Raw genomic sequence first — 25898 nt, 5'->3', positions numbered from 1 at the left:
TTATTTGAGGGAAATGGGAGCAAAAAGGGGAAAGACGAAAATGCTGAAGCTATCATAAGGAACATTAGATAGACTAAAATGAAATCTATACTCTCGGGTCCAGAGGGGCCATTTCATTCCTGACTCTTTTTCAAAAATTGTATAAATATATAATATGTATATGAGTGCTCTATCTGCATGTATGACTTTATACCAGAAGAAGGCATCAAATCCTTCTATAGATGGTTGTGAGTCAGCATGTGGTCACTGGGAATCGAACTCAGGACCTCTGGAAGAGGAGCCAGTGCTCTTAACCATTAAGCTATCTCTCTAACCCTAACCTTCCTCACTCTTCTAGTTCAGATACTGAATGTTTTCGAAGAAGACCCACCCTAGTAAAGCTAAGGCCTGCACTACCAGCTTTGAGGGTGCAGTCCGAAGTTTTGGGGGCAATGTTTGCTTAGCTTTACCTTTTCAGCTTTCTTACTTGCCACCAGTCAGGGCAGTCTTCCCTTGGAATATAGCGTATGTTGATGGCTGGCTGGGAGCCATAACTTTTCTTTGAGTGGCTGTCATATTGGGGCGGAGTGGTACTTGAGGATGATGCATCCATTCTAAGAACAGGAACTGCCCGAGGAATCTTCAGCTTTGGAGGACAAGAGATTTTATTATATCACAAAAGGGGCACAGATCCATGAACACAATATCCCAGTTCCTACACAAAAGAGGAAGGATGGAAGAAAGGAAAGGAAGGAGGGAGGGAGACAGTGTTAAGCATTGACAAGGATGCAGAACAACTGTTAACTCATGCTTTGGCCAGTTGGAAACGTCTTTGCAGAATGTTGTGAGGCTGGGTGTCTATATCAGCAGTGAAACCCAAAGGTGTGCAAAAAAATGGTCACAGTAGAATTGTCGGAATTCAATAAAATTGGAAACCACCAAAATACTTCTCAAGATGACAAAATAGAAAATACATTGTTGCTGCAGTGGGCTGAGAAATGACTTCCCCAGGTGTTCATGTCCTAACTCAGAGTCTGTGAACATTTTCCATGGTGGAAGGGACTCTGTTGACTGTGACTAAGTTAAGGTGTTTGAGATGGGGAGATTATTCTGGGAGAGAGGGATGAACCTGGTACAATCAGAGGTGTCAGAGATTAGGTAGAACATGTGAGCATGTGAGCAGAGGCACAGTGCAGAAAAGCTGCTGCCCCTTCGGTACCAAAGATGAAGAAGAAAGGCACCCGAAACCACTGAAAATGCTGGCCTTCAGGAGCTAGGCAAGGCAAGGAAACACCCCTCCCCCTTAAAGTCTGCAGAAGAAACAACTGACTAGGCTTTTGAACCTCAGAACTATGAGGCAATAACTCAATAAATCATGTTGCTTCAGGCCACTAAACTTGTGGTAATTTGTTGGGGTAACAATAAGAGAATAGTTAAGTAGTATAATCATATGATAGAATTCTATAAGCAATGAGAATAAAATATAATCACTTATTAAAAATCAGACCCCCATAAACTGAACCCCCCCAAAAAAGGGCAAGTGACTGTGTGTGTGTGTGTGTGTGTGTGTCTGTCTGTCTGTCTGTAAATCAAGCAAACAATCAATGAGGTTGAACATCTAGCTAGCAATTGCTCTTGACTGATGTACTAACTGAAAGGAAACCTGAGTATTCCTGGCATTTCCTGATGTTCTACTTCTTAATCTGAATGTGTTTTATGTAGATTGGTTCAGTTTCTGGAAATTTACAAGCTGAGCATATTTGTGTGCTTTTCTTAGTGTACATTATACTTCATTAAAAATCCATTTTGTGTGTATGAACTCTAAATTTGAATTTTTCTTGCATTGTATTTTCCTCTTTTTGTTTCAGGGATATAATTTATTTGAAATTGAAGGTTTACTATCCTAGAACTCCTTGTTATGAAGGATCTCATTGCTGATAAATTCAAAGATGGGTTTTTACCAAAGATAAACACATTATAAAATTCCTCAAATGCAATTGAGCAGACTCACCAAAGGGTTGTTTTCCTTCATCCCCCACACTCAATTCAGAAAATAAACTCTCTACTGAGTCCTGTGGTCAAACACACACACACACACACACACACACACACACACACACACACACACACACACACATACATGGGGAGGGGGAGGGAAAGGGAGGAGGGGGAGAAGAGAAGGGAGAGAAGGGCATTTCTATTCCTTTCACGACACTCTCTTTGGTCTTTGGTTAACTTCAACAGCTTACACTCAAAACCAGCCTTGGACTCCATAAACAGTGAAGAAAAGAGTGCCGAAAGATTGTAAAACCCGGAGGGGTTGGGAAGACTGCCGCCACAGAGTGTCTTCTGGACATGAAATGGCTGCTGTGCTCATGAGCCCACAGCAGCTGGGGTTGCCTGCAGAAGACCCACCCAAGGCAAGCTGGTCAACATTCCAGTATGGAAGAGGGGCTCGCAAAGTCTCACCTCTAGCACAGGAGCTCTTGGCAATTAATGGCTACTGAGAGACAGAGGGTCAATTTTCTTTAGGGGTGTGATCCTGATAAGTGGACCATACTCCAGTAGGTGACCCCACAGTCATGAGTATATGGGCAGCACAAATTGAACTTTGTGTTTTATAATAAATAAATAAATAAATAATAAATAAGGAGAGGACATGAAGTTGTGGAGAGGATGTTCTGTTGGGGGTTCAAGAGGGAGTAGACGGTAGATATAATCAAAATATGTCACACATATGTATGCAAGTCTAAAAAGAATGGATAAAAAACATGTTTATAAAAGGACTTGGAACCCTCAGGCCATTGAGTTGTTTGCTGATTTTCCACACATTTTTAAAAAAAAACCCCTGCAAGAGATAAGTGTTAGAATTCCTAGCCACTCCCCCATGACCGCACATGCACTGGCAAGATGCTTTGTCATCCCAGGGCCTTACGTCCTACATAATCTGTGTGCTGCATGATCATGTAATTTGCGCACAGCGAGATCTCATAATCTATGCGCATGAGTGTCATAGCTACATAAGCCCATATGCACATGTGTGGGGGAATCTATAAAAGCACGTCCCACTCATCCCTCTACTCCTCTCTTCCTGCATGATCATTCCATAGACCTAAGCACTTCTGTTCCCTTCCCTTAATAAACTCTTGTAGTTGGTTTTGTTGTATGTTGTGGCCTTTCTCATGGAGTAAACAGCACTGCTTAATGAATAACATTGCTTCACTTACTAAATAACAATAAGATTTGATGGTTTCTAGCTCCTAATTGCTCTCTGTGCTTAGATTTGTTTGAAATAAACTTCAGTGGGAATTATGATTTTTTAAGTATAAAATTTAGTGACTGTTAGTAGATGTATCCAGTTCTATGGCCATCATTACAATCTATCCTTGACATATTTCCATCGCTCCTATAAAATCCCTCCTGTCCTTTTGCAGTCAATCTCTATTTCTGCGCTGATCACAGCCAACATCAACTGGACATCTGTCTCTGTAACATTGTCTAGTCAAGACATTGTTGTTCGGATCACAGTTGTTTGCTTACTTTGCATGCCAGAGTTGAACCCAGGGTCTTGTGCATGCTAGACAAGTGCTCTACTACTGAGTTACTGCTCCAAACCCAAGACTTGTGAGTTTCAAGCAACAGCAGGCCTGCAAGTAAATACCCAACCAAGCCCAAACAGCAATGTTTCTGAATACAAAGTAAAAGCTCAAGCAGTCCTACCTATTTCCTAGGACTACTATAACACACTGCCACATGTTTGGTGGGTTAAGATTATGGAAATTCTTCTTTTGCAGTTGTAGAGGTCAAAAGTCCCAATTCAAAGTTCCACCTGGCCATACTCTCTCGAAGGTTCTAGGAAGGATGCCTTTGCTGCTCTAGCTTTTGGTGGTAACAAATGTTCCTTGACTTGTGGTATTATAACTCCAGTGTCTGCGTAAGTCTTTACACAGCCACCTCCTCTGTGTATCTATCTCCCTGTGTCCCCTGTCTTACAAAAGCATTAGTCTCCAGCCTCATGGGCCACTCTTGCCCTGCATGATCTCAACTTGACCTTTAACTATCAATTACGTCTACAAATACCTTGTTTCCAAATAATGTCACATTTTGAAGTTCTGTATGGACATGAAATTGGGGAATACTACTGAATATATTTTTTAAATTAGTTATTTTTGTCAGTTGAGTTGATTCAGGAAAATGGTATATAGGTTTTTCTCAGAAAGAGAAAAATAATCAGTACTTAAAACATGCCATAGACCTGAGAGGCCCATTTAAGATGATGTCCTAGGGAACCTGGAGGCCACTTGAGACACCTCCTAGCATGTGAAGAGGCTGCCATCTGCATGGGAATCCTGAAAGTAGAAGGCTATGGTTGTCAACAAAAGAAAGGGGTGTGCAATCTGCATATACTTTAATGATCTAGAGCTGTCCAAGTTTTGTTTGTTTTCCTATAGAAAGGCTCCACCCCTAGGAAAAAGTTGTCTAGAAACTGTTTTGAAGGGACTCTGTCTAAAATAAGGTGGAATAACCCAATATAAGGCTTGGGGATTGGCAAATGTAAGGGCTGAGTATCAAGGCATCTTTCCTGTCATAAAGTTCCATTTTGATCTGTCCTCTCAGTAGAAAATTGACACAATTCTCTCATAAGATAAAGATGTTTGAGAAACTCATGCAGCTGCTATCACTACCGAATCATAATAGGACCATGTATAGCTATGTAAGAATATCTGTTTTTCATTATACTCCTGTTACTTGGCTTAACCCTGAAAGGGTCAGAAGGCCCAGTGGTTTCATGATCCCTGCTCCAAAGTTGATACGGTTGATACAGACCAGAGCAAGGTAAAGGGAAGAAGTTGTAACTTAGAACAAGGTAGCTGTAAAAACGGATGGAGACATACTCTGAAGGTTTTTGTTTTGTTTTAATTGTTGGTTTGCTTTTTTCAAGTCAGGGTCTCACTATGTAGCTCTGGCTATCCTGGAACTAATGCGTTGTTCTTGGAATGTGCTTTTGTGCCCCTCCCAGGTGTAGTAAGTGGGAGTGGGTTTATTTCAGATTACCCAACATCTTCCTTTCGTTATGCAAAGAAGTTTCCAAGCATGGGTTATCTTTGTGACTTGTATACAGTTTAGAATCATGTGATCTTTGCTCATTGATCTTCTTTAACTGTCAGAGTGCCCTCAGAGTATAAATTGTCTGATGCTCTGAATAAATTGGCTATCACATGAGACTTTAGTTTGCCTCATTTCAAGGCCCCCACTTCCCAGGCTCACGCCAACTAGAGTGGTAGCATACACTCATGTATGTTGTTCAATTATTGTTACTCTATTCACAATATCTAGGAAATGGAACATGCATTGGTTTCCATCAACAGATGAACAGATAAGAAATGTGATCCATATACACAATGGAATTTTATTTAGGTGTAAAGAAAGCCAGAATCATGACATTTGCAGGGGAAATAGATGGGAACTGGAAATCATTATGTTAAGTCAACTAAGCCAGTCCCAGAAAGACAAATGCTGCATCTTTTCTCTCATATGAAAAACCTAAATTTAGAATTACATGTGCATGTGCATGTGTGTGTATGTGTGTGTATATGTAGATCATAAAACTAGAACAAGGATAATAAAGGTGGAAGGAGAAAACTTAAGGGAAAATGAGAGGGTAATGGACTATGTGGGACATACATGCAGAATGCGAAAAGGAACCAGTGGAAGATGATGAGAGAGGATGAATTATAACAAAATGTAATGACACATATGTACAAATATTCCAGACTTTGTATGTCAACTTAAAAAATAATTGAAAAATGGACTTACTGCCCTCTCTGGGAAGGTGGGGCCTCTGTGTTTCTCCTCACTGATTGCAATGTGCAGATCAGCATCTGGAAAGCAAAAGCAAATAGAGCAAAGGAAACCACCCAGCGCTGGGAAACAAAACATTGAACCAGTCTACATGAACAATACACCAGAGCAACTGAATTCTTGGGCAATGCTCAACTCAAATAGCACTCTTGCAGCGCCAGCAACAGACACATTGCAATGTCTGACTGAAAGTTCAAGTTCCTCTAAAGCTTATAAGCAATGTGTACCTCATCCCCACAAGTTACAAAGAAACCAACACACCGTACAGAGTAGCCAACAACTTTAAATAAATTTTGTAATGATAGCTATCATCATGTTGGCATATGTGATAGTTAAAACTATTACTTAAATCGTGTGTTTTGCTATATATTTGAAAAGCAGGGTTGCTTCATGATTTTGTTATTTATAAGAAGAAAGAACTGAGCTTTCTCTGTCTTTCTATCTCTCTGTCTCTGTGTATCTCTGTCTCTGTCTCTGTCTCTCTCTGTCTCTCTGTCTCTCTCTCTGTCTGTCTGTCTGTCTCTCTCTCTCGTGTGTGTGTGTGTGTGTGTGTGTGTGTGTGTGTGTGTGTGTGTGTGTGCTTGAGACAGGGTCTCAGTATGAGGCTTGGTCTTGCTATATAGCTCAGGTCAGGCTTAAACTATGATCTTCTTGCCTCGGTCTCTTATCAGGATTACAAATCTATGCCACCATGCCTGCCTTTGATTAAAAACAAACCATACATACAACCCTTTCCTTTCCTTTCCTTTTGTGTTTATATACGGGTGTTCTTGGCTGTGTGTGTGTGTGTGTGTGTGTGTGTGTGTGTGTGTGTGTGTGTGTGTAAAACACTTGCATGCAGTGCCCAAAGAGGCCAGAAGAGGGCGTCAGATCTGCTGGACTGGAGTTACAGCCTGCTGGGAAGCACCCTGTAGGTGCTGGGAATCTCACCCAGGCCCTCTCTGGGAGAGCAGCTGCTGCCCTTAACCACTGCGTCATCTCTCCAGCTCCTCATTCTCTTATCAAGTGGGAAAACTAGCTGTTTGATCCATGGGGATATGCTCGGCACATTTTACTTCTGAGGAGTTTGCTTTAAACTAGAAGAATTATGAGAGGTATTAATGGGTCATTACTTGGTCCATGTTTTTAATTTCTTGTTAAACTGTTTTCATAAAGTATATTTTGATCATATTCTTTTTCCCTTTCCCCAACTCCTCCCAGTGCTACCCACCTCCCTACCCATCCACGTTCATGCTTTTTTTCTCTCTGTGTTTGTTTGTTGTGATTTCAATTTTAAAAACATTTCTCACAAAAGGAAAAAAGGTGTATATTAATATTGAGGAAGTATGATTCAACTGACACTGAAATTATATTTCATTTTTCAGCATAGCATCCACAAAGCTGTGTTACTATGATGCCAATCAATATGATATATTTTGTTTCTGGAAAACGGATCTAGTATTGGGCAGGCTTGACCTAGTGGGTCCCCTCCCCATCCAAGGTCCAGGGCAACAGGGAGCCACACATACATGCTTCCCAGAGGGTACATCCTGGGGCTGCTTTACAGCTTTGCTGGCAGCACAGGAACTTCCCGTCCACGAAGAAGCCGCTGTGGTACTTGATAAGCAGGTAGGGGTTGCCCCGTATCTCTGAAGGGCGGATAGGAAGGACACAAGAGAAGGAGACAAGATATCAACAGACACTGACTGGCCCAAGAAAAGGATGCAGTAAGTAAATACTATCATCTCAGTACAATGACAGTCTCATTCACCAGAAACTGATGGAAGACCCGGGGTCTACCAAAGCAGCTGTCTTTCACTCGGAAGTTAACAAACCCAAGGAATAAACAGAAACCACAGCACGATCCACAGTCTAACCACAGCATAATAATGAATCATTCTGACACGGAAGAGTTAGGAAAAATGCATACGTTGGCCAGCTTGCCATGAAGATTTTATAAATACGCCTGTAAAGGTCCTGAATGTTCTTTGGTGGCAGATGTAGGCTGGGTTGTAGGGCTAGATCTTAGGAAAAAGGAGACTTTCGGACAACTTGTACTTACTGTGGGTTTCACTTGAAAAGGTTTCAGAGGTACAGTAAGAATTGTGCAGCCTAGCCCCGCCTCCTGCCACCCTTCCCTTAGCCCTGCTGGTGTTAACTATATTGTTTTGTTGCTTCTTCCTCTTCCTTACACACATCATTGTTGTTCTCAGAATTTGTCGTTATTATTCCCTTAGTAATTTAGAGTGAACAGCAGGTATTTGGCTTGAATGATGTCACCCGTAAATATTTCCCCACACAGCTTCTATTTCCAGTGGTTTTTATTCTCTTACCTAACTATAAAGCCAATTGTCAAATTCGGGAAATTGAATATATATGTTATATTTGGTTTTCTCTAATTGTTCCAATAATGTTCTTTAAATGACGTATTATTTCTGCTCAAGTTCTTATCCAGTATTATGTATGAAATTTAGTTGTTTTGTTGTCTTTGACCTAGAAAAGTTTCTCAACTTTTCTTTGTCTTTCATGATTTTGACATCCTTACTCTAAGGAATAAATAATTTTGGGGGGGGAACTATCTTTTTATTTTTAGACAAAGTCTCTTATATACAAATCTAGTCTTGCCTCACCATCTAGCCAAAACTGACATTGAACTTTTGACTCTCCTGCCTCCACCTCCCAAATGCTGGGACTAGAGGAGTCTGCCACCACACCTCGCTAGGATGTATGCGAATTAGAAAAGAGGAGCTAAGGGTGCAGCTCGGGGGTAGGGCTCCTGCCTAGCATCCACCAAGTCCTGGGCTCCATCTCCAGTACCAGAAAAACAAACCATGAGAATAAGGCGGTGTCAAGTAAAACAAATTAAATTCTAATTTTGGAATATAGTGCTGTATCTGCAAGAAATTAGCATCTTTTGAAATACAGCAGACAGAGAAACCTACAAGGATTTAGTGGAGAAGAGCTCAGGAAGCATCTTTAGGTGGGGAGGGCTGGTTCTATGTATCACTTCAACTCTTCCTTCTTGATTTTACGTTCATCTAGAAAACTCCTAACTTGGAACCCAGAGAGTCCTAGTCTTCCTTTATTAACCCGACTTAAGGAATAATAATTAATATTGTGCTGGGTCACTGATGGAGTATAAGATACTATGCATAAATCTTTGGCCTCAGATAGTTCAGTGAAAAGTGGGTTTTAGTAATGACATTCATTTAATACAACTCAAGTTCAGTGTAGCTGAAAATGCCAGCACCCAAGAAAAACTTCACTAGTGAGCATTAAAGGTAAATTATTACAGAATGTATTAAGATTATAAAATGTTAATTTCTGAGTTTAGGCTCAAATGACCATAGAAGTGCCCCAGGCATATTGCATGTTTTCTTGCTGTCTAAGCTCTTGCTCTTTAATGTGTCAAGATTTCCAATCGAAAGGATTTAATTTCCTGAGTAACTAATCCTCCAACCACATCCTGAAGTCCACATTGCAACAATCCCAATACTTAATGGTGATGTTAAAAAATTGTGTGTGACTTTATGCATTGTTCCTCACATGCATTGGTTAGTCTACACACCCCTGAGAGGTGGCTGTTCTTGCTATCATGACTCTTACAGAGTTGAAAAGACTGTTATAGTTTAAATTGGTAAGAGTTTGTAGGGGGAAATATTTAAATGAGAGAACCTTTGTCTTCCCACAGCAAGTTAGTTGTTGTTAACTTGATAACAATCTCACCTACCTCATCTATCCTCCAGCACAGAGACTGAAGAAAACAAACACGGATACTGTTTTTCAATACCTATTGTACATAGAGATAGATAGGAGCCCTATTTCTGAGAAACATGTTCACATGAACAAAAGTTTTCAGCAGGGGCCTTCTAAGACAGCTTAGAACCTTCCAGGAACCTGTAAGAATGGTAAAACAGAAAGCTAGAAGGAACCTGCGTCCCTGACATCCTCGAATGCCTGCCCAATCCCAAGACTGTTTGCCTTCTTCTCCCTGGGGGAGAGAAAGCGCAGATAGGTTTGCTCCAGTGATTGCTTGACCTCTTGTTTCCTCCAGTCCAAAGCACTGCTACCAGGCACACACTTTCTGCTGTGCATACAGTAGCACTAGGAAAGGAGACAATGCAGTTTCACCAGGGCCCAAGAGACGTGTTGCTTGTCTCTTCGTTCTCCTTTTCCGTCCATAAACCATCACACGTGTTACCCCACAGCCTGGACAACACGTGTAGTCCCAGAAAGACCCACAAATGCAGACACAGAGGCTAAACAAGAGCTGAATGCAGGGAGTATCTATATGACAACTGAGCCCTAGAAGGTTCCCCCAAAGATGGTTGCCTGGGAAGCAAAACCTTAGGGCTCCTTCTGGAAGCCCCATTATATCCACAATGACTTTTGTGTAAGAGAATATTTTAATATATTTTAGAATTGCTCATACATGGAATTGCTATAGGAGAAAAGGAATATGCTCCTCATTTTACAAGTCAGGAAAGGCCCAGATGTGTTATATAAAATAGATAACACGGCAAGCAGGTTTGCCTGGCTCTGGTAGCGGTACCTGTCTCACTTCATTGAGATGATTGTGGGTAATGAGAGAAGCTTCTCTCCCTAATGAGCACTTCACCATGCCACAAAATAGATTGCTAAGTCCTTTTCCATAAGGGGAAAGTGAAGAACTGTATAGGAAAGGATGTATTTGCATCGATGTGGAGTGGGTATGTGGAATCGGAGGGGTACTGAGATATTGCCATAATCTAAAACATAAACATAAAGGATAAAGATAAAATCTTCCTCTGTCTAGGATGTTAAAATCTGAAGCTACACCAGTAGAGTCACTGATTTGAGTTACATGTTATCCTTACAACATGACTCTTTTGAAAACAAAAAGATTGCAGAGGGAAATATGGTGGTGCTAAATTAATAACAACAATTCTCTCCCTTGTTACCACAGCAGCTGAAAAAAATACGATTAAAATCTTCATTAAATCTTCAGTTTGAGGCAAAAATATAGTGACTTAGCTTGCAATATTGTGACTTAAAAAGTCGGGTTTAGGTGATTACATTTTGAGACTCCCATCCCTGCCTATAGTTGTCAAGAGGATTCTGTAACAACATGCGACATGTGCTTGATAGAGGAGCTGGCAAGTGGTAAGTGCTCAGTACTATTAGCGCTGTCTGTGAACCTTGGAAATACAGTCCCAACAGGACGTTAAACGTCGCAGGAAGCACAGCTGGTCTAGCTCCCCCCACCCCCTCCACCTCCTGCCAGGGAAGACACAATAGCTCCTCTGTGCTGGGTGGGAACGCAAAGGTGATCCTGAGGCCTCCTGCCTGTAACCCTGAGAAGGCCAAAGCAAGCTCGAACACAGCCCACCGCCTGAGCTTGAGAAGAAAACAGTTCAAGCCTCCATTGTGGCATCTCATTACCTTTTTGCAGTGCTCTCAACCACTGAGTTCGGCTCTCTTCGTTTGATGCATAGACATAGAGAAGCCCATCTTTATACACAATCTGGAAAGGAGAAAAAAAAAAAAAGCAATGAATTCTGATACAAGTGGTTCATGGTTCAGTCTCGTATACCTGTGAATGTTTATATTATCAGAAATAAACCCTTTTTCATATAACATATACTAGCTTTGGAATTATGTGAAAAAAGTACAGGTTTTAAAAAAATCTTCCATATCTAAATGTGTTTTTATGTCAGAACTTGGGAAAAATCATAGCAATGAACCATGGAACAGTGGTGAATATTAAAGCCTCATTTAGGGTGCTCTGGACCAGGAAGTATTATAATATGATAAATTACATATTTCTTAGGACTGCTCTGGTCCATCTTTCTAACCAGTATGCAATTCCTTTCCTAATTAGAAATTAGAAAATCTTTCACTTCTGTATCCTTAAAAGCTGTTTCCAGAGATGGCATGTCCTTTCCTTCGCTGTGCCTTATTGGGCAGTTGCCCCACATTCTGGTCAGTTTTCGGTTTATGTTTACAATCAGGAAAGCTATGTCTCCTTGTTACGTCAGTCTGTCACACATCACGCAGCATCTCAGACACTCCACACTAGGTTTTCTTATCCCTCCTGATGATTGTTTATGGGGCTGGAGAGATGGCTCGGTGGATGAGGAATGCAGGGCCCGCTCCTGTGCAAGCCTGTAAGTCCACTGCTCTGGAGGTCACAGACAGGAAGATTATTGGGCTCCAGGGTCAGTAGGAGATCTAGTCTCGAGGGAATAGGTGGAGAGTGATAGAGAAGAACACCCCGTGGCTTCTTGCCTGCACACGCAGGACGCCCCATGTCCTCTTCTTACAACCACAAGCATATATGCCTGCCCTGGTCTGAAAATTACAATGCCCTCTCCAGCTCAGGCTTATTTTACAACTGGAAAACAACACATACCACTTATGAAAGATCTTCTAGAAGCTGGACTCATCCTACTTTAATATTTTTACTTTTATTTATATATGATATTTATCAGTATATATTATATATATCATATATATGAGTATGCCGTTTTTCTAGTAAATGAGCTACTATACTCAGACATAAGCTGTGATATATCTTTATGGCTATTCGAATGCAAGTAGTGGGCTGGGAGGTCTCTAGGCAAACCTTTGTGGCTTTGCGTAGCCTCTGTGTTCCTGCTGTGTTTGAGGTTGCCTTCATGGGCACCCTCTTCCTTGGTTTTCCCCAACTGGCTGATCGTTTTGTAGTCGGTCTGATTCAGCTCAAGCCCCTTCACAAAGGCATTCTTTGTAGCATGGGAATGTTTAAAATTCTTTAGAGAGATGGCTCAGAAGTAAGGCTGCTTGCCACCAAACTTGATGACTTGATTTTGATTCCCTGAACCCACATGGTGGAAGGAGAGAATTGACTCCTACAAGCTGTCCTCTGACTCCACATTCATGCTGTGGCATGTGGGAGCATGTGTACGCACACACACACACACACACACACACACACACACACAGGGTGGGAGACACCCCCCACTAAACAAATAAAGATGAAAAAGAAAGAATTCTGAGATTCTAGGGGCTGTCAAGACACCTAAGTGGTTAAGAGCACTGACTACTCTTCCAGAGGACCTGGGTTCAATCTGCAGCACCCACATGGGAACTATTTTACCATCTCCTTGGAGACAAGTCAGGGCAGGGTTGGAACTTAATCCTGCATAGCTTCCTACTTGCAGTTACCCGAGAGAGAGACACCCCACTAAGTTCCATAAAAGAGATGGGTAGAGCTGAAGCAGGTCACACCCCAGTAGTTTACACTCTCCTTTTGTTTCCCCTCCCTCTAAGGGAAGCAGATCAGCCAGGAGGATTCTGATAAACCGCCAACGCCCACTTGGGAATATTCCAAACACGATCATCCTCTCAAGGGATCATTTTGCAATCTTGTTATTTTCCTGGGCATAGGGAGCTAATACTAGAAAATAGTAGAGAAACCATCCCCCTTTTTACCTGAAACGGGTACTGTCTTTCCACAGGTGTCTGCTCCTCGAGGTTGACTTTTTCCACACATCGGATTTTCTTAATTTCTATTGATCCCTTTCTGCTTCCTCGTTTCTGAATTCAAAAGCAAACCAGAAGCTATGTCATGCTGGTGTGTGTGTCACAGTGAGCAGGGAAAAGCATACAGCTAAAGTTAATGTCTGGAGGGAGAAGAAGGGGTGTGGAAGCCAACGGAGATGCATGTCCTGTGGCTCCATGGCTGTCACAGTCATATTTCTAAACTATGCACACATGCACACGTGGCTTCTCCAAAAGCCAGTATCTGAGTGACAGTTCACAATCTTAGCTGAGAATCATGTAATTTTTTTCCCCAAACCACCTGCCGAGTGGTTAATAGAGAAAGCAAGGTTTAATGGCATGAAGCAGCTTCACGTTGTTTCAGTTTTCTTGATGGCATTTTGTTTTGTCTGCCATGATCAAGTTCTCAACGGCACAGGGCTGTTGTTATTTCCACTACTCTTTCAAGGCAGCATTCCTCACCCTCAGCACTGTTATTAATATTTCAGGATGGATAACTCTTTGCTGTGGCGTATGACCTGTGAGCTGTAGGGGATTTTAGTAATAGCCTCAGTCAGGTGTAGGGTATTGTAGTAGTAGCCTCAGTCTCTACCCATTGGATGCCAGAAACACTTACCCTCCTGCCCCAGAACTAGAGACTGCTGAGGTATCTCTCATCATTGTCCATGTCTCTCAGGCAATAAAAATTACTCAAGCTGAGAAGCACTGTTTTAAAGACGTATTGTGATTGTTCTTAGTAAAATGAGATCCAAATCCTTTTTCTTGAATCATCATACTTTGGTTAAAGAGAGACAGTGTAGCACATTGATACAAGCTGATCTTTACTCTTAGCTAAGAAACTTGCTATTCTTTCATTATGATCAAGTACTTTGTGGAGACTCGGGAAAAAATAATAACTAGCACAAAAGAAGGAAGGAAAGCCTTACCATTTTGTCATATTCGTAGTAGGAAAGGCTTGTTTTGGTTAAAACAAAAAGGCGCTCCTTGTAATTATTGGGTGACATTTTCTTCTTTTGCTGTGACCTTTTGAGAAGCAGTTCTTCTAGAATGGACTTGGTATCCATGTTGTCGTCCTAAAGAAAAGAAAAGAATTAAAATGATGGCGGTATCTAGCTAGGTTCAGGGAGAATAAACATGCCAACTTCTAAAAGTAAGACTGATTTAGGATTATAGAATAGACCACACACCACTCATAGTTTTCTGCAGCTTTTATCCTGAGTTCGGAAGTATGTGGGTTTTCTATAGCATTTTATGCCTTTCCCGACCCATGTCTCACTCTGTATCATAGTCACCAACTTTGCACCCCCTCCTGACCACTTGCACACATCCATTCTATACACATCGATTGAACTGAATAGGAGAGAGTAAAATCTTTTAAACTGCTCTTCAGGAAGCTCACCATGTATTCAGTAACTCATCAACTGAAATTTCCCTCCATGCCTGTGGCCAGTGGTTTCGCCATATTATCCAAATCACCACAAAACACTGGTATCATTGTAAGGGACATTCAGCACCCCGGAACATGACTGGGTCTTCTGACATAAGGGATTCAGATATGATCGACAAGATCAAGATTAAATCAAAGGAAGAAGGGGGTGGAAAGGCAACCAAAAAGTTGACAAGGAGATTCGAAAGGACAGCAGACCGAGCACATTTACAAAGGAGAACCTTTTCACTCCCCAGCTATGGAAAACACCTAAAACTTAAGGTATTTAAAGAGAAAAAGAAATGCATCGATTCTCTCCTTCCACTAAGACACGACAGTTTTAGCTCACTCTGCGCTATCAGGTCTGATTAGAAAAGAAGAGATGTTAAGCCATGGGCCTCAGAGATAAACTTCCTGTTCTTCTTTGCTTTGTGAGAATGCACCATTATTTAAAATCAGGTTCCCAGTCGTTCTGATCTATCTTTGATGCTCTGAAGATAATTAAGTTTACTTACCTCAAACACTGGGGAGCTGAAGTCGACGTATGGGTCTTAACTTTAACTCTCACGCTGTAAGCAAAAAGTTACTGCTCTGAGGCACCATCTCTCATGTTCTCCCTGACTATGCCAGGGCCATGCATTAAAAGAGAAAATATTTGCATCCTATTAACACTCTTGATCAGGAAGCACCAGCACAGACATTGTTTCCTCAGGATGGAGGCAGGTGCAGGCGCAGAAGCAAACCCGGCCGGTCACTAGCAGGTCCTTCCTACTAGCCCAGGAGTGTGCCACAGCAGGTAGTAGATAGAAAGGGAGACGAAAAACACAGCTAGGATTCAATAAATCACCACCAGTCCTTCCTCCTGACATAGATCACACAACTCTAAAAGTGGGAATTAAGAACAACAGCTCTTTAAATTTAAGTACCTAGGTCAGGAGACTATGACTATTGAAAACGTTCTCAAGGGCATGGAGGAGTTGGGGGAGGGGAAAGAATATGACCAAAATATGACAAAAATTAAGTTTAAATTCTTTTAAAAGATGGAAAATACCAGGCATAGTGGCACATGCCTTTAATCCTAGCACTTTAATTCCAGCACTCGGGAGGCAGAGGCAGGCAGATAGATCTCTATGAGGCCAGCCTGGTCTATATAGCGAGTTCAAGGGCAGCCAGGGCTATGTAGTGAGACCCTGTCTTCAATTTCTTTCTTTCATTTTGTTTTGTTTGTTTGTTTATTTATTGATGTTTTGTTTTGAGACAAGGTCTCAATATGTAGCTTTGGCTGTCCTGGAACTCACTCTGTAGACTAGGCTGAACTCGAACTCACAGAGATCCGCCTGCCTCTGCCTCTCCAGTGCTGGGATTAAAGGTGTGCGCCACCACCACTGGGCTTAATTTTTTTTTAAAGAACAAAAGCAGGCGTAGTTTCTTTTTAGCAGTGTGGACACTGGTTTCTTTGCCTGGGGTTGGATGACAGGGCAGAGGTGAGGTTGGGGTACAGGTGGCAGGACCTGAGTAAGGAGGTGTCACACCTCCCTTCCACCTCTGCTGCCATTGAAACTTCCACAGGTTTTCCTTCCCTGGTAAGATTATTTCCTATATCCAGAGTCTATGGCAACAAGAGAATATTCTTGAAAATGCATGGAAATGATGAAGTGGTAGTTTTAGAAGTTATAGACGCTTTGCAGGGTAACCAAACACTAGGCATAGTTGTAGTATACTTTCATATCATACTCTACATTAAAAACATTAAAAGCTCTGCCGAATTTTCTCATATGTGTGCAGCTAAAACAGTATTTCTCAAGTCTACCTCCTACCTTAGCAGATCTGATCAGAGCAGAGTTTTAAACAAACAGGGCTTCATGTCTGGGGTAGGATGTGTAGTTTTTCCCAGCACTGCAGATGATAATTTGCATAATGTGATCTTTATCGAGATTTCATGCACTTCACATTAAAGATGGGGCTGGAGGAGATTTTATACAGAGCATTAAGAAGAACAACAAAATCCTCCATGTACTAGGAGGAAGAGCAGGAAGTAGAAAGGAAGGCTGTCGGGCCTCCAGTTACATTCTACAATAAATTTCTAAGAGTTTACCATCCTTCTGCAGCAGACGAGGTATAACTAGTCAAATTTCAGCATCATTTAAACCTGTCTTTTGTGAATGTTTGTTTTTTTCACTTAAAAAAAATCACATAATATGTGCTTATTCTACAGAACTGAAAACTCAAGCAGGCCAAAGAAAAAGACAAGCATCTCTCTAGATTCTTTCCTTTTCAGATACATAGGCATACATGCTTACTACTGTCATTAAGACGGGTTCACATTCTGTTCATGAGGATCTGACATGTGTGATTCTCAGGTACCAGGCATTTGGAGTCATGTGTCTCTGAAATTCAATTCATGAGGGCCAGGCCTTCAAGGCTAGGGTCTTTAAGGTGGACTCTCATGTCCTTTACAGACCAGAAGAGCCCTGTTTTGATGAGTCATAATTTTGCCATCACCCGACTATTTCTTCTAACAAACTAGCATGGTCTGTGGCCAGTGCTGGGCCTTCCCTTCTCCCTCTCCCCCTTCCTTCCCCTCCATGGACTTCTCTAGCTCCAGGGTCTAGGTCTAACGGCCCTGGCCTTGTGAGCACTGAGCTCATGTACACGCACAGAATTCAAAATAAAAGAAATCTTTTTTGAAATAAGGAGTTTGATTGTGGTGTTCTCCCGCATTCATGCCTAGTTTTTACTTGGCCTCAACTCCCCTCCCCCAGTTCACCCCCTTGCATTCCTGCACATAGAGTCAGAGCTCCCCTTTGTTTCCCCCTCCCTTTAGACCTCTTCCTCTTCTTTCATCGTCTCCTTTCTAATCTCGTGGCCTACACATATGTATGTGTCCATTTCTACACACATGGACATAGAAATTTCAATCTAGATTTTGCATGTAAGAGAAATGTGGTATTTGTCTGTGTCCGTCTTATTTCTTTCAACCTCCAGTTTTATCATTTTTCTGAGATGTTGTAATTTCATTCTTCTTTACAGCTAAATCGAGGTCCAAACTGAAGGAAGGCCTGTGGGCCCACTCTCTACAGGAAGGGATACTTGATGAATTTTTAGAAATGCAGCGTCTCCTCCTTCGTATTGGGATAGCAGTTGAAGAGCGCTCAGGTACTCCTGTTGACTCAAAGGCCTGTTCAGTGACCCGCAGCACCTGCTATGGCCACCATCATTGAAAGGAAGTTCAGGTAGGAAGCAAAAGCAAAAGAAGACTCTTTCACAATACGCTGACACAGGAAACCTGCTTAGTATTAAACAGAAATCTATTTCCATACAGGAGTGGGTGGGATCTGGCTGGACTCTCATAATGCCACCCACATAGAATAGAAACATCAATTTGCTTACCAAATAGTCCATGCTGCCTATTTCCATAAGCATATCAAACTACACAGGAGGGGAGGTAAAACCAAAACCCAACAAACATAAATACAAGGAAACCAGAAACTATCGTGCTATTAATTACATACATAAAAGCTGCATGTTGAATTTGTATGGCTCATAGTCACATGGTTATTGAAGATTCACAAGGAAATGATCTTGTGAGAGTAAGTACAATGTGGTAGTTGTAGTTGGCAGGCCTGACCTTCAACCCAGAGGATGTCTGACGCTGAGTGCCTGGTTCCAGAAACAAAAGTCACCTTTCCATGACCCTGAGTGACAATAAATATATGTGAGATAGGTTTCATGACTAAATGATAGATATGTAAGGGCGTTCGTTATGCAGCAGTAGACTCCAAAGGTTCAAAGATTATATGATTGCCGTTTGCTGGCTATAGCACCTGGACCAGGCCCTTTGCTCTTCTTTTTAATGTCCTGATTCGTAAAATGAGATCTGTTAGAGCCCTCTTGCATGAAGCCACTTAAATGAAAAACCTGGCGGGCTATGGGCAGGAAAGTCAAGGTTTCAAAAAGAACTATATGGGATGAAAGAACTCAGTAGAGCCCATTCATTTTACTATAAACAGTCTGAAGAAGGAAAAATTGAAAAGAAAAAGATTATTTTATTTTAAAAATTGTGTGTGTGTGTGTGTGTGTATATGTGTGTGTGTGTGTGTGTGTTATGTTGTTGTGTGTGTGTGTGTGTGTGTGTGTGTGTGTGTAGATAGATATGCACTTGTGAGTATGGGTGCCATTGTAGGATCCCCCTGGAGCTGGAGTTGCAGGTAGGTGTGAGCCATCTAATGTGGATTCTGGAAACCCAGTTCAGGTCCTCTGCCAGACCAGTACAGTGTACACTTTTAACTGCTGAAACTTCTCTACAGACACAAAAGAAAAAAAATCATGAAAGTTATTATATGATGGGGGACACTGAAAATAACCCGGAAGTACACAAAAACACTTTAGTAATAATCCTTGCCGACATTCAAGGGCTCACCGTATACCGGGCACAATTTAGGACATTTCAGAAATGTTTATTTGTTGGTTATAATCACCCTGGGTGATGGGGTATGACACAGAGCCATGCACACCTTAGGAATAGGCTATTGGACCTCCATCCTATTAGGCATGTCCTGGCACACTAATCCTGTGCCAGGCTAGTTTTCAAAACTTCTATCCTGTAACAGTCCTACCGTAGAGTATATTGTAATTTCAGTCCCTACTTACAGGTGACGAAGCAGCAATAGAAAAACAAATCGCCCAGTTGTAAGTTACATTATATTGGTAAATTGTCAGGTGCTGTTCAAGCTTATTAAAAGTGGGTTCTGAGAGTCAGTTGACCTCCTCTGTCTCATATTCAAGCATGTTTTATCTAGTGTTCTCCAAGCTCCCTGTCCTGAGTCAGGCTGGCTCCCTGGCTCTGTAACAGAAAGAGGGGAAAACTGTAAGCAACAAAGGGTATTATTACACACGCCTTTAATCCCAGTACTCAGGAGACAGAGGCAGACAAATCTCTGAGTTCGAGGCCAGCCTGGTCTACAGAGTGAGTTCCAGGACAGTCAGGGTTACACGGAGAAACGCTGTCTCGAAATACCAAACAAAACCAACCAAACAAACAAAAACTTGTGTCCTCGAAAATAGCTAAAAGATAAACGACTTCCAACAGAGGTTACCATTGTTTATCTCAAGGTATAAAAATCCCTGCAGTGGGACTGGGAAGCCAGAAGCTCAGAGGGAAGACTCTCAATGAGAAACTCCAGTTAGCCTCCAATCTGATGCTGCCACCTTCGTTTGCTCTCTCCACTGGGCCACTCCACTTGTCCCTGTTGGCTGTTGTGAAAACCCGGCTTGCTGACGTTTTGCTATCTATCTATAATTTGCTTCTGTCTATCTGCCACTGGCTATTTCTTCATTTTATTTGTTTGTTTGTTAAATTCTGAATAAACACACTCATTCGAAACTGCAAATACAGCTATCGTAGATCATTCTCGAAACTATGCAGAACACCAAGTCACACTGTTAATGTGTTAGAACAGGGATTTGAATTCTTGTTACTTAGCTCCATAGTCCACATTCTTGATGAGGATACCAGTGATAGAAAAGAACATGGCCATTGTGCGATCTAAAACTGAGACGACTCTAACCTAAACACAAGAAGCAGCCACTGGATGTGAAAGCTTAGAGTAACCCTCAAAATCACTTTTACTAATGAAATATGGAGTCATAACATCGTAAGCAACTTTGCCCAAACTACTAACCAATAGCCAGGGAGCTAGATTCTTCTGTCTTGCCTTCGACATGTTCATACCATGGCACTGGACATACTCAGAAATAACTGGGCATGGTGGCACATGCCTTAATCCCAGTACTCAGGAAGCAGAGGTAGGAGGATCTCTGTGAATTCCAGGCCAGCCTGGTCTACATACTGAGTTCCAGGCAAGCAAAGGCTACATACACAGTGAGATCCTGTCTCAAAGAGAGAGAAGGCCAGAGTGGGGGAGGGGCAGGGAGAGAGACAAAGACACACACACACACACACACACACACACACACACACACACAGAGAGAGAGAGAGAGAGAGAGAGAGAGAGAGAGAGAGAGAGAGAGAGAGAGAGATCTACATTCAACACATTCAACCAAAGCTACTGCCACCTTAATAAGGCACACTGTTGAGGGAACTAAACATAAATATTGGTCTAATGAAACCAGTGCAAGGGACCTTTCAAGAGAACTCTCAGAAACACATGACTTGGAAATAATCATTCCCCAGGCTCCCTCAAAGCAGTGTTAAATAGTAAAACTCTAGGCTAGGGTGCAGTATGAGAGAGGTAAAGAATGCTGGTCCACCATGTGCAAGGTCCTGGGTTTCGTCCTTGGCTCTAGAAACACAGAATCTATAGATGGATTATAACCCACCTTTTGAATACTGGTAAAAAAAAATATGCAGCCTTGAAGGTGGGAGTAAATGGCAAGTAGTGAAGGAGGGGAGGAGGAGACAGGAAACGATGAGATGCGTTAAATGTGTCCAGTGAACAGCTCTGCTAATGGAAAAACTATTTCCTGAAACATTCAAGATGGTGTTTTTAAGGCTTTTAAGGCTTTGTTCTTTAGAATGGAGAGCCGGGGCAGCAGTTCCTTACCCTTTACTTGGTTCATTGTGTTATTTTACATGCCATTTAGCTATAGATTCTGACTGATTGATTGGCGCTAAGATAGTAAAGTGATAAAGGTATTGGATGGGCAGTGGAGAGAAAAGACTGGGCAGGAATCGGCAGGGGTTGGAAAGAGAAACTAGACATCCCTGTGACAACTTTAATTGTCAAATATTTGCCCAAGGTCCTGTTTATCTTTCTGCTAAACAACTGAATACAATCCAATGGCAAGCTTACGCCAGACCAAGAAGTATAATTCAGAATCAGGTGAAGTGACTGAACAAAGCTTATGATGCTGCCTCTCAGCTCCATAGAACCCAAGTCCCTGTTTCCCACGGTACTGTGTAGGCCAGAGAGCTACAGTTGATCTTGGCTCGAAATAGACAGAAGCAGTAATGTCAACACTCACATCCTCAGCATTTTGGAAAAGCATGCTTTAACTGCTCTGAGATAAGCTTATGAAAACAAGGCATCTAGGGAGATTTTATTCTCATGAAGAGAGAATTCCAGTGCTATTTCTGTTGGCGATCATATTTGCTTTGCACATGAATTCATCTTCTGTGCCTTCTAGAGCATTTCTAAGCTGGGTTTTCTTATTCTGAGCAACCTGTTCTTTGTTTTGCCTCCCTCAGGAGAACTCCCTCTGGGCATCTTCCTCAGGAGAAAAGTCAGAAGTGGTAAATCGATCAGCTGGCATCCGTTTAGCATTTATTACTGTTTAGCTGTGCAGTGCCCTAGGCAAAAGCGTCACATATGGCCGGGTTCAAATCCTGGATGTGTCTCTACGCAACCTGACCCGTTACCCAACCCTGCCAAACCTCAGCTTCCCCATCTGTCAAAGGAGTAAAAACAATAGCTGTCTTGAAGGGTTTCAGAAGTCATGAGAAAATGGCAGGGCAATGCCCCGCACCTTAGGAGCTGTGCTTTCTCTGGGCTGCGAGGTACTTCGTTGACAAATAGACCACAGCACAGTCAAAAGACTGGATGAAGGCAATGACATGCTCCTTAAAGATAAAGTTTCCCTTCTTATGCCTCACCCCCAGATTTTTTTTAAATGGATCCAAGCAGCAGTTCCTTGAGTTTGTTACAGGCCCTATCTGGGAACTAGTTAACTTCAAATCAGGTTGAATCAGCCTCGATGGGTGGTGCATTTACACTCCCATAATCACTTATCCAAATATGTACTTGGAAGTGACTCTAAGGGTGGTCCATTTGTCTGATAGCATTGATACCTCCTGGAGCTGCTTAGAAAGCAGACTCTTCCTCGGCAGCTGCTCTAGGAAATATCCCCCTGCCCACACTAGTGCAAACCACCCCGATTACACCCAATGGACCCCAACAAAATGGCACGAAAGCAGGAGTGATCCTTGTTCAGAAGAAGAAGGGCTTCAGAGGGAGTAAGAGGAGACTAAGAGAGGGTAGTGGAGGCTGAACTAAGTAAATACTTGATCAAAATACTTTGTATACACGTATAAAATCATCCAAGAGTAAATTACAAATGTAAAAGACACAGTTGGCTCTGTTCCCACCCCACACCTAAACCACAGTCTGCACTGGGGACTCAAGAGCACACTCGAGTTTCAGGTGCACCGAAATTTAAGTCCACTGAAATCATGGTAGCTAATGAGAACCTTTTAATTCTATGGTTGTGGGAGCAAATGGAGAATTTGCCCCCCACACTTCTATTTCCACCATAGGCATTCTTGATGTCAGATTTAGGGAGACTTCAGGAACCTAAAAGTAAACATTTGTAGCTGAAAGAACATGAGGAAAATATAAAGAAAAGAAGGTATAGCTAAAAACAAATAAACAACACACACACACACACAAAATAAATAAAACAAAAAAACCCCTCTGTCTTTTGTTGAGCAGTTAGAAAGACAACGTGAAAAGCCGTGCAAGGGCAGTGTGGAATGAAATGTGTAGAGAAAAGCAGTAAAGAAAAAAGCTACATCCATCCAACTGGTTATGCTAGGCCCCCCCTCAGGCAGACTCGCTCAGTGAGATTTTGAGCAAGGTGAAGAATTCACGGTGAAATAGTAGCAGTTTAAGTCTCTGGTCCCCAAATTACAAGCTCGCTTTCGAGTCCCAAGGGAAGCCCAACACCTCTTATTCATAATTTTGTGGTTGTTGTTATTATTATTATTATTATTATTATTATTATTATTATTGTTATTATTTACTGTGATGGGCTCTCCAAAATTGAAAAACTCCAGCCCCACAACACCTGGGTCTGAACCTATCCTTCTGTAGGCTACGACACTGCACAGCTGCTGGCCACTTGAACGCACCATTTCAGGCTTCTCCCGTCTCTCTGGGGTCCAGCACGGTGAAGCGAAGAGCTCGGCCTCAGCTGTATCCTCTCCCCCGCGGCAGCCGATTGTCTCACATGTTTCTGGCTGTTGGGTCAGAAGTGGCTACGCGGCGCAGTGCCCCCAAAGCATTTATTGTCCTGCAGGGCCTTACACAATCCCACAGGAAACCACGCTCAGCACTTAGCCAACACTTGTTGATGTGATTGAATGCAATGGACGCGGAGACAAAAGCATATTTCAGAAAGACTCGAACACTGATAACTGCAGCTCTGGCTTTTCCCAGGCAGCGCTTGGGGACATGTGATAACCCTGCCTTTGTTTCTAGCGCTTTGTGCTGGAAAGGACAAGAAAATATCTTGGTGGAACCCGACTTCTGACGCTGACTTCTCTCACAGGAGCCAGAATCAGGAAATCATTAGGTAACGCCAAAGTGTACAGAGAGTAAGAAACGAAAACTTGAGCCCAACACTTGGACAAAGGGAGGCCAGAACAACAACAACAAAAAAAAAAATACAAGCCTGAAGGTGAACATAGCCACATTTTGTTAAAGACTAGAAAGGAGTTTGGAATTGTCAGTAAAAATGGGGCCCAATATGATGTCTTCCTCTGAAAATGGTTAAAAATGGGAATTAGCCAGCAGGCCAAGCACACTTGCTTCTTCAGAGGCCAAACCTAGCTAAAGAAATGAGCTATGGGCACCTAGTACTGTGGTTCCTGAATGGAAACAGTAGCTGGTAGGACCTGGACCTACAACACCTCTTCTACTGTCTGCTATCAGAAGACTGAAGGAATTCAAAGGTTGGCAAAAATTATACCAGTGGGTCATGCCTTCACCCACAGGAAATGAGTTAATTTATGTCAAAGAAATTAGTCTGAAAATGAGAACGAGACTGATTTTACTAATGTATGCTGCACCGATATCACAAAGACAAAGTGTGACCGCCAGTTTTTATTGATAATGACCACATCTTGGTATTTGGCTTTTTTCATCCCACTGTTTTCTCTGGAGCATGCTGGCTGGTCATGCATAATCAACCTAACAGCATTTAAAAATAGATCACTTACTATTTTATGTGGGTGGATTTTTTTTTTTTGCCTGAGTGTGTATCTACACAGCACGTGCATGCAGTGCCCTGAGAGGCCAGACAAGGGTGCATACTCCAGGACTAGAGCTACAGACAGTTGAGAGGCAACAGGAGGGTTCTGGGAATCAAGGCTAGGTCCTCCGGAAGAGCAGCCAGTGCACTTAACCAGTGAGCCATCTCTCCAGCCCCCTCTCAGGGCACATTTCAGACTCATGCATTCATGTACTGTATAAGTTAATGAACTGGTGGGCGTGTTAATGTGTCTGTGAGCACGCGTGATATGGTCACATGATGATGCCTTGTGTGGGCAATGGAGACTAAAGTCCCTGAGTTTCCAACAAGTATTCTTTGGAGCAGAGGTGGTATTAATATCACTGCTATTCTTTGAGTTGGTGAAATCATATGGAGAGCCTGCCACATGCTGATCATTCTGGTAGGGGCTGTAGACATGACAGGAAACAGAGCACAGACCTAGCGACCTGGTGAAGTGATTTCACTCTGTACCTCTTTCCATATGGTGATTCATATTTACTTCATGTCTTACATATGGCAACATGGTAGGCAGATTTTAGAGTAAGAATAAGCTAGAGGAGGAGAAGGAGGGGGTGGTATAACCATGGAAAAAACTGCATATAATCTCCTGGAATTTCAACACCCCACTGGGCCTTGAAACACTCAAAGGCAGCAAGGAGGAGTGGTTTCCTCTAAGTTAAAATGCCACAGATTTATTTCCTCCTCCTATTAATTCTCTTCCCCTGCGATTTCTCCTGAAACTTTCTTCGGCTCTGTATTTTCCATGGTTTCTGTTAGCTGCTAACTTTTGATTCCAATTGCATGATTTAATTTACTCAAATTATAGTCTTTATTACCTCCTTTGACAGGGGAGGTCCTTGGCACTTTTCTGGAAAGCTTGTTTGTGCAAGCCTTTAGCAAGCATCAGCCGAAGGGGCACAGGATGGGATTTCACCTCATGACACGAAGAAGCTTGTTCCCTTACACTTATGGTATTGAACCTGCTATAACTGAAATAGATAAAGGGATGGAGAGAGAGGGAACAGAGGGAGAAGAGAGAGGAGAAAGAGAGAGAGGAGTGAAGGGGGAGGGAGGGAGGAAGAGGGGGAGGAAGGGAAGAAGGAAGGAGAGAGGGGGAGTGAAG

The 25898-nt window shown here is 42.3% G+C and overlaps 1 protein-coding gene across 2 annotated transcripts in view; it reads right to left on the bottom strand.

Moving 5' to 3' along the window:
- Window positions 1-23780, bottom strand: part of Bmx (BMX non-receptor tyrosine kinase) — a 56791-nt gene extending 33011 nt beyond the window's left edge. For both annotated transcript variants that reach the window (XM_028887777.2, XM_037198958.1), the window contains exons 1-7: window positions 23634-23780; window positions 14268-14414; window positions 13273-13377; window positions 11242-11323; window positions 7350-7469; window positions 5797-5861; window positions 450-625 (exon numbers count right to left, since the gene is read on the bottom strand). In XM_028887777.2, the coding sequence (XP_028743610.1) occupies window positions 450-625; window positions 5797-5861; window positions 7350-7469; window positions 11242-11323; window positions 13273-13377; window positions 14268-14414; window positions 23634-23636 (698 nt within the window). In that variant the 5' untranslated portion in view covers window positions 23637-23780. The remainder of the gene's footprint in view (window positions 1-449; window positions 626-5796; window positions 5862-7349; window positions 7470-11241; window positions 11324-13272; window positions 13378-14267; window positions 14415-23633) is intronic.
- Between the last annotated feature and the right edge of the window lie 2118 nt (window positions 23781-25898).

The sequence above is a fragment of the Peromyscus leucopus genome, chromosome X (assembly GCF_004664715.2).
Source record: "Peromyscus leucopus breed LL Stock chromosome X, UCI_PerLeu_2.1, whole genome shotgun sequence".
In the NCBI taxonomy this organism is placed as follows: Eukaryota; Metazoa; Chordata; class Mammalia; order Rodentia; family Cricetidae; genus Peromyscus; species Peromyscus leucopus.
The sequence above is the reverse complement of the archived record's forward strand: the minus strand, read 5'-3'. Positions and strand labels throughout refer to the sequence as shown.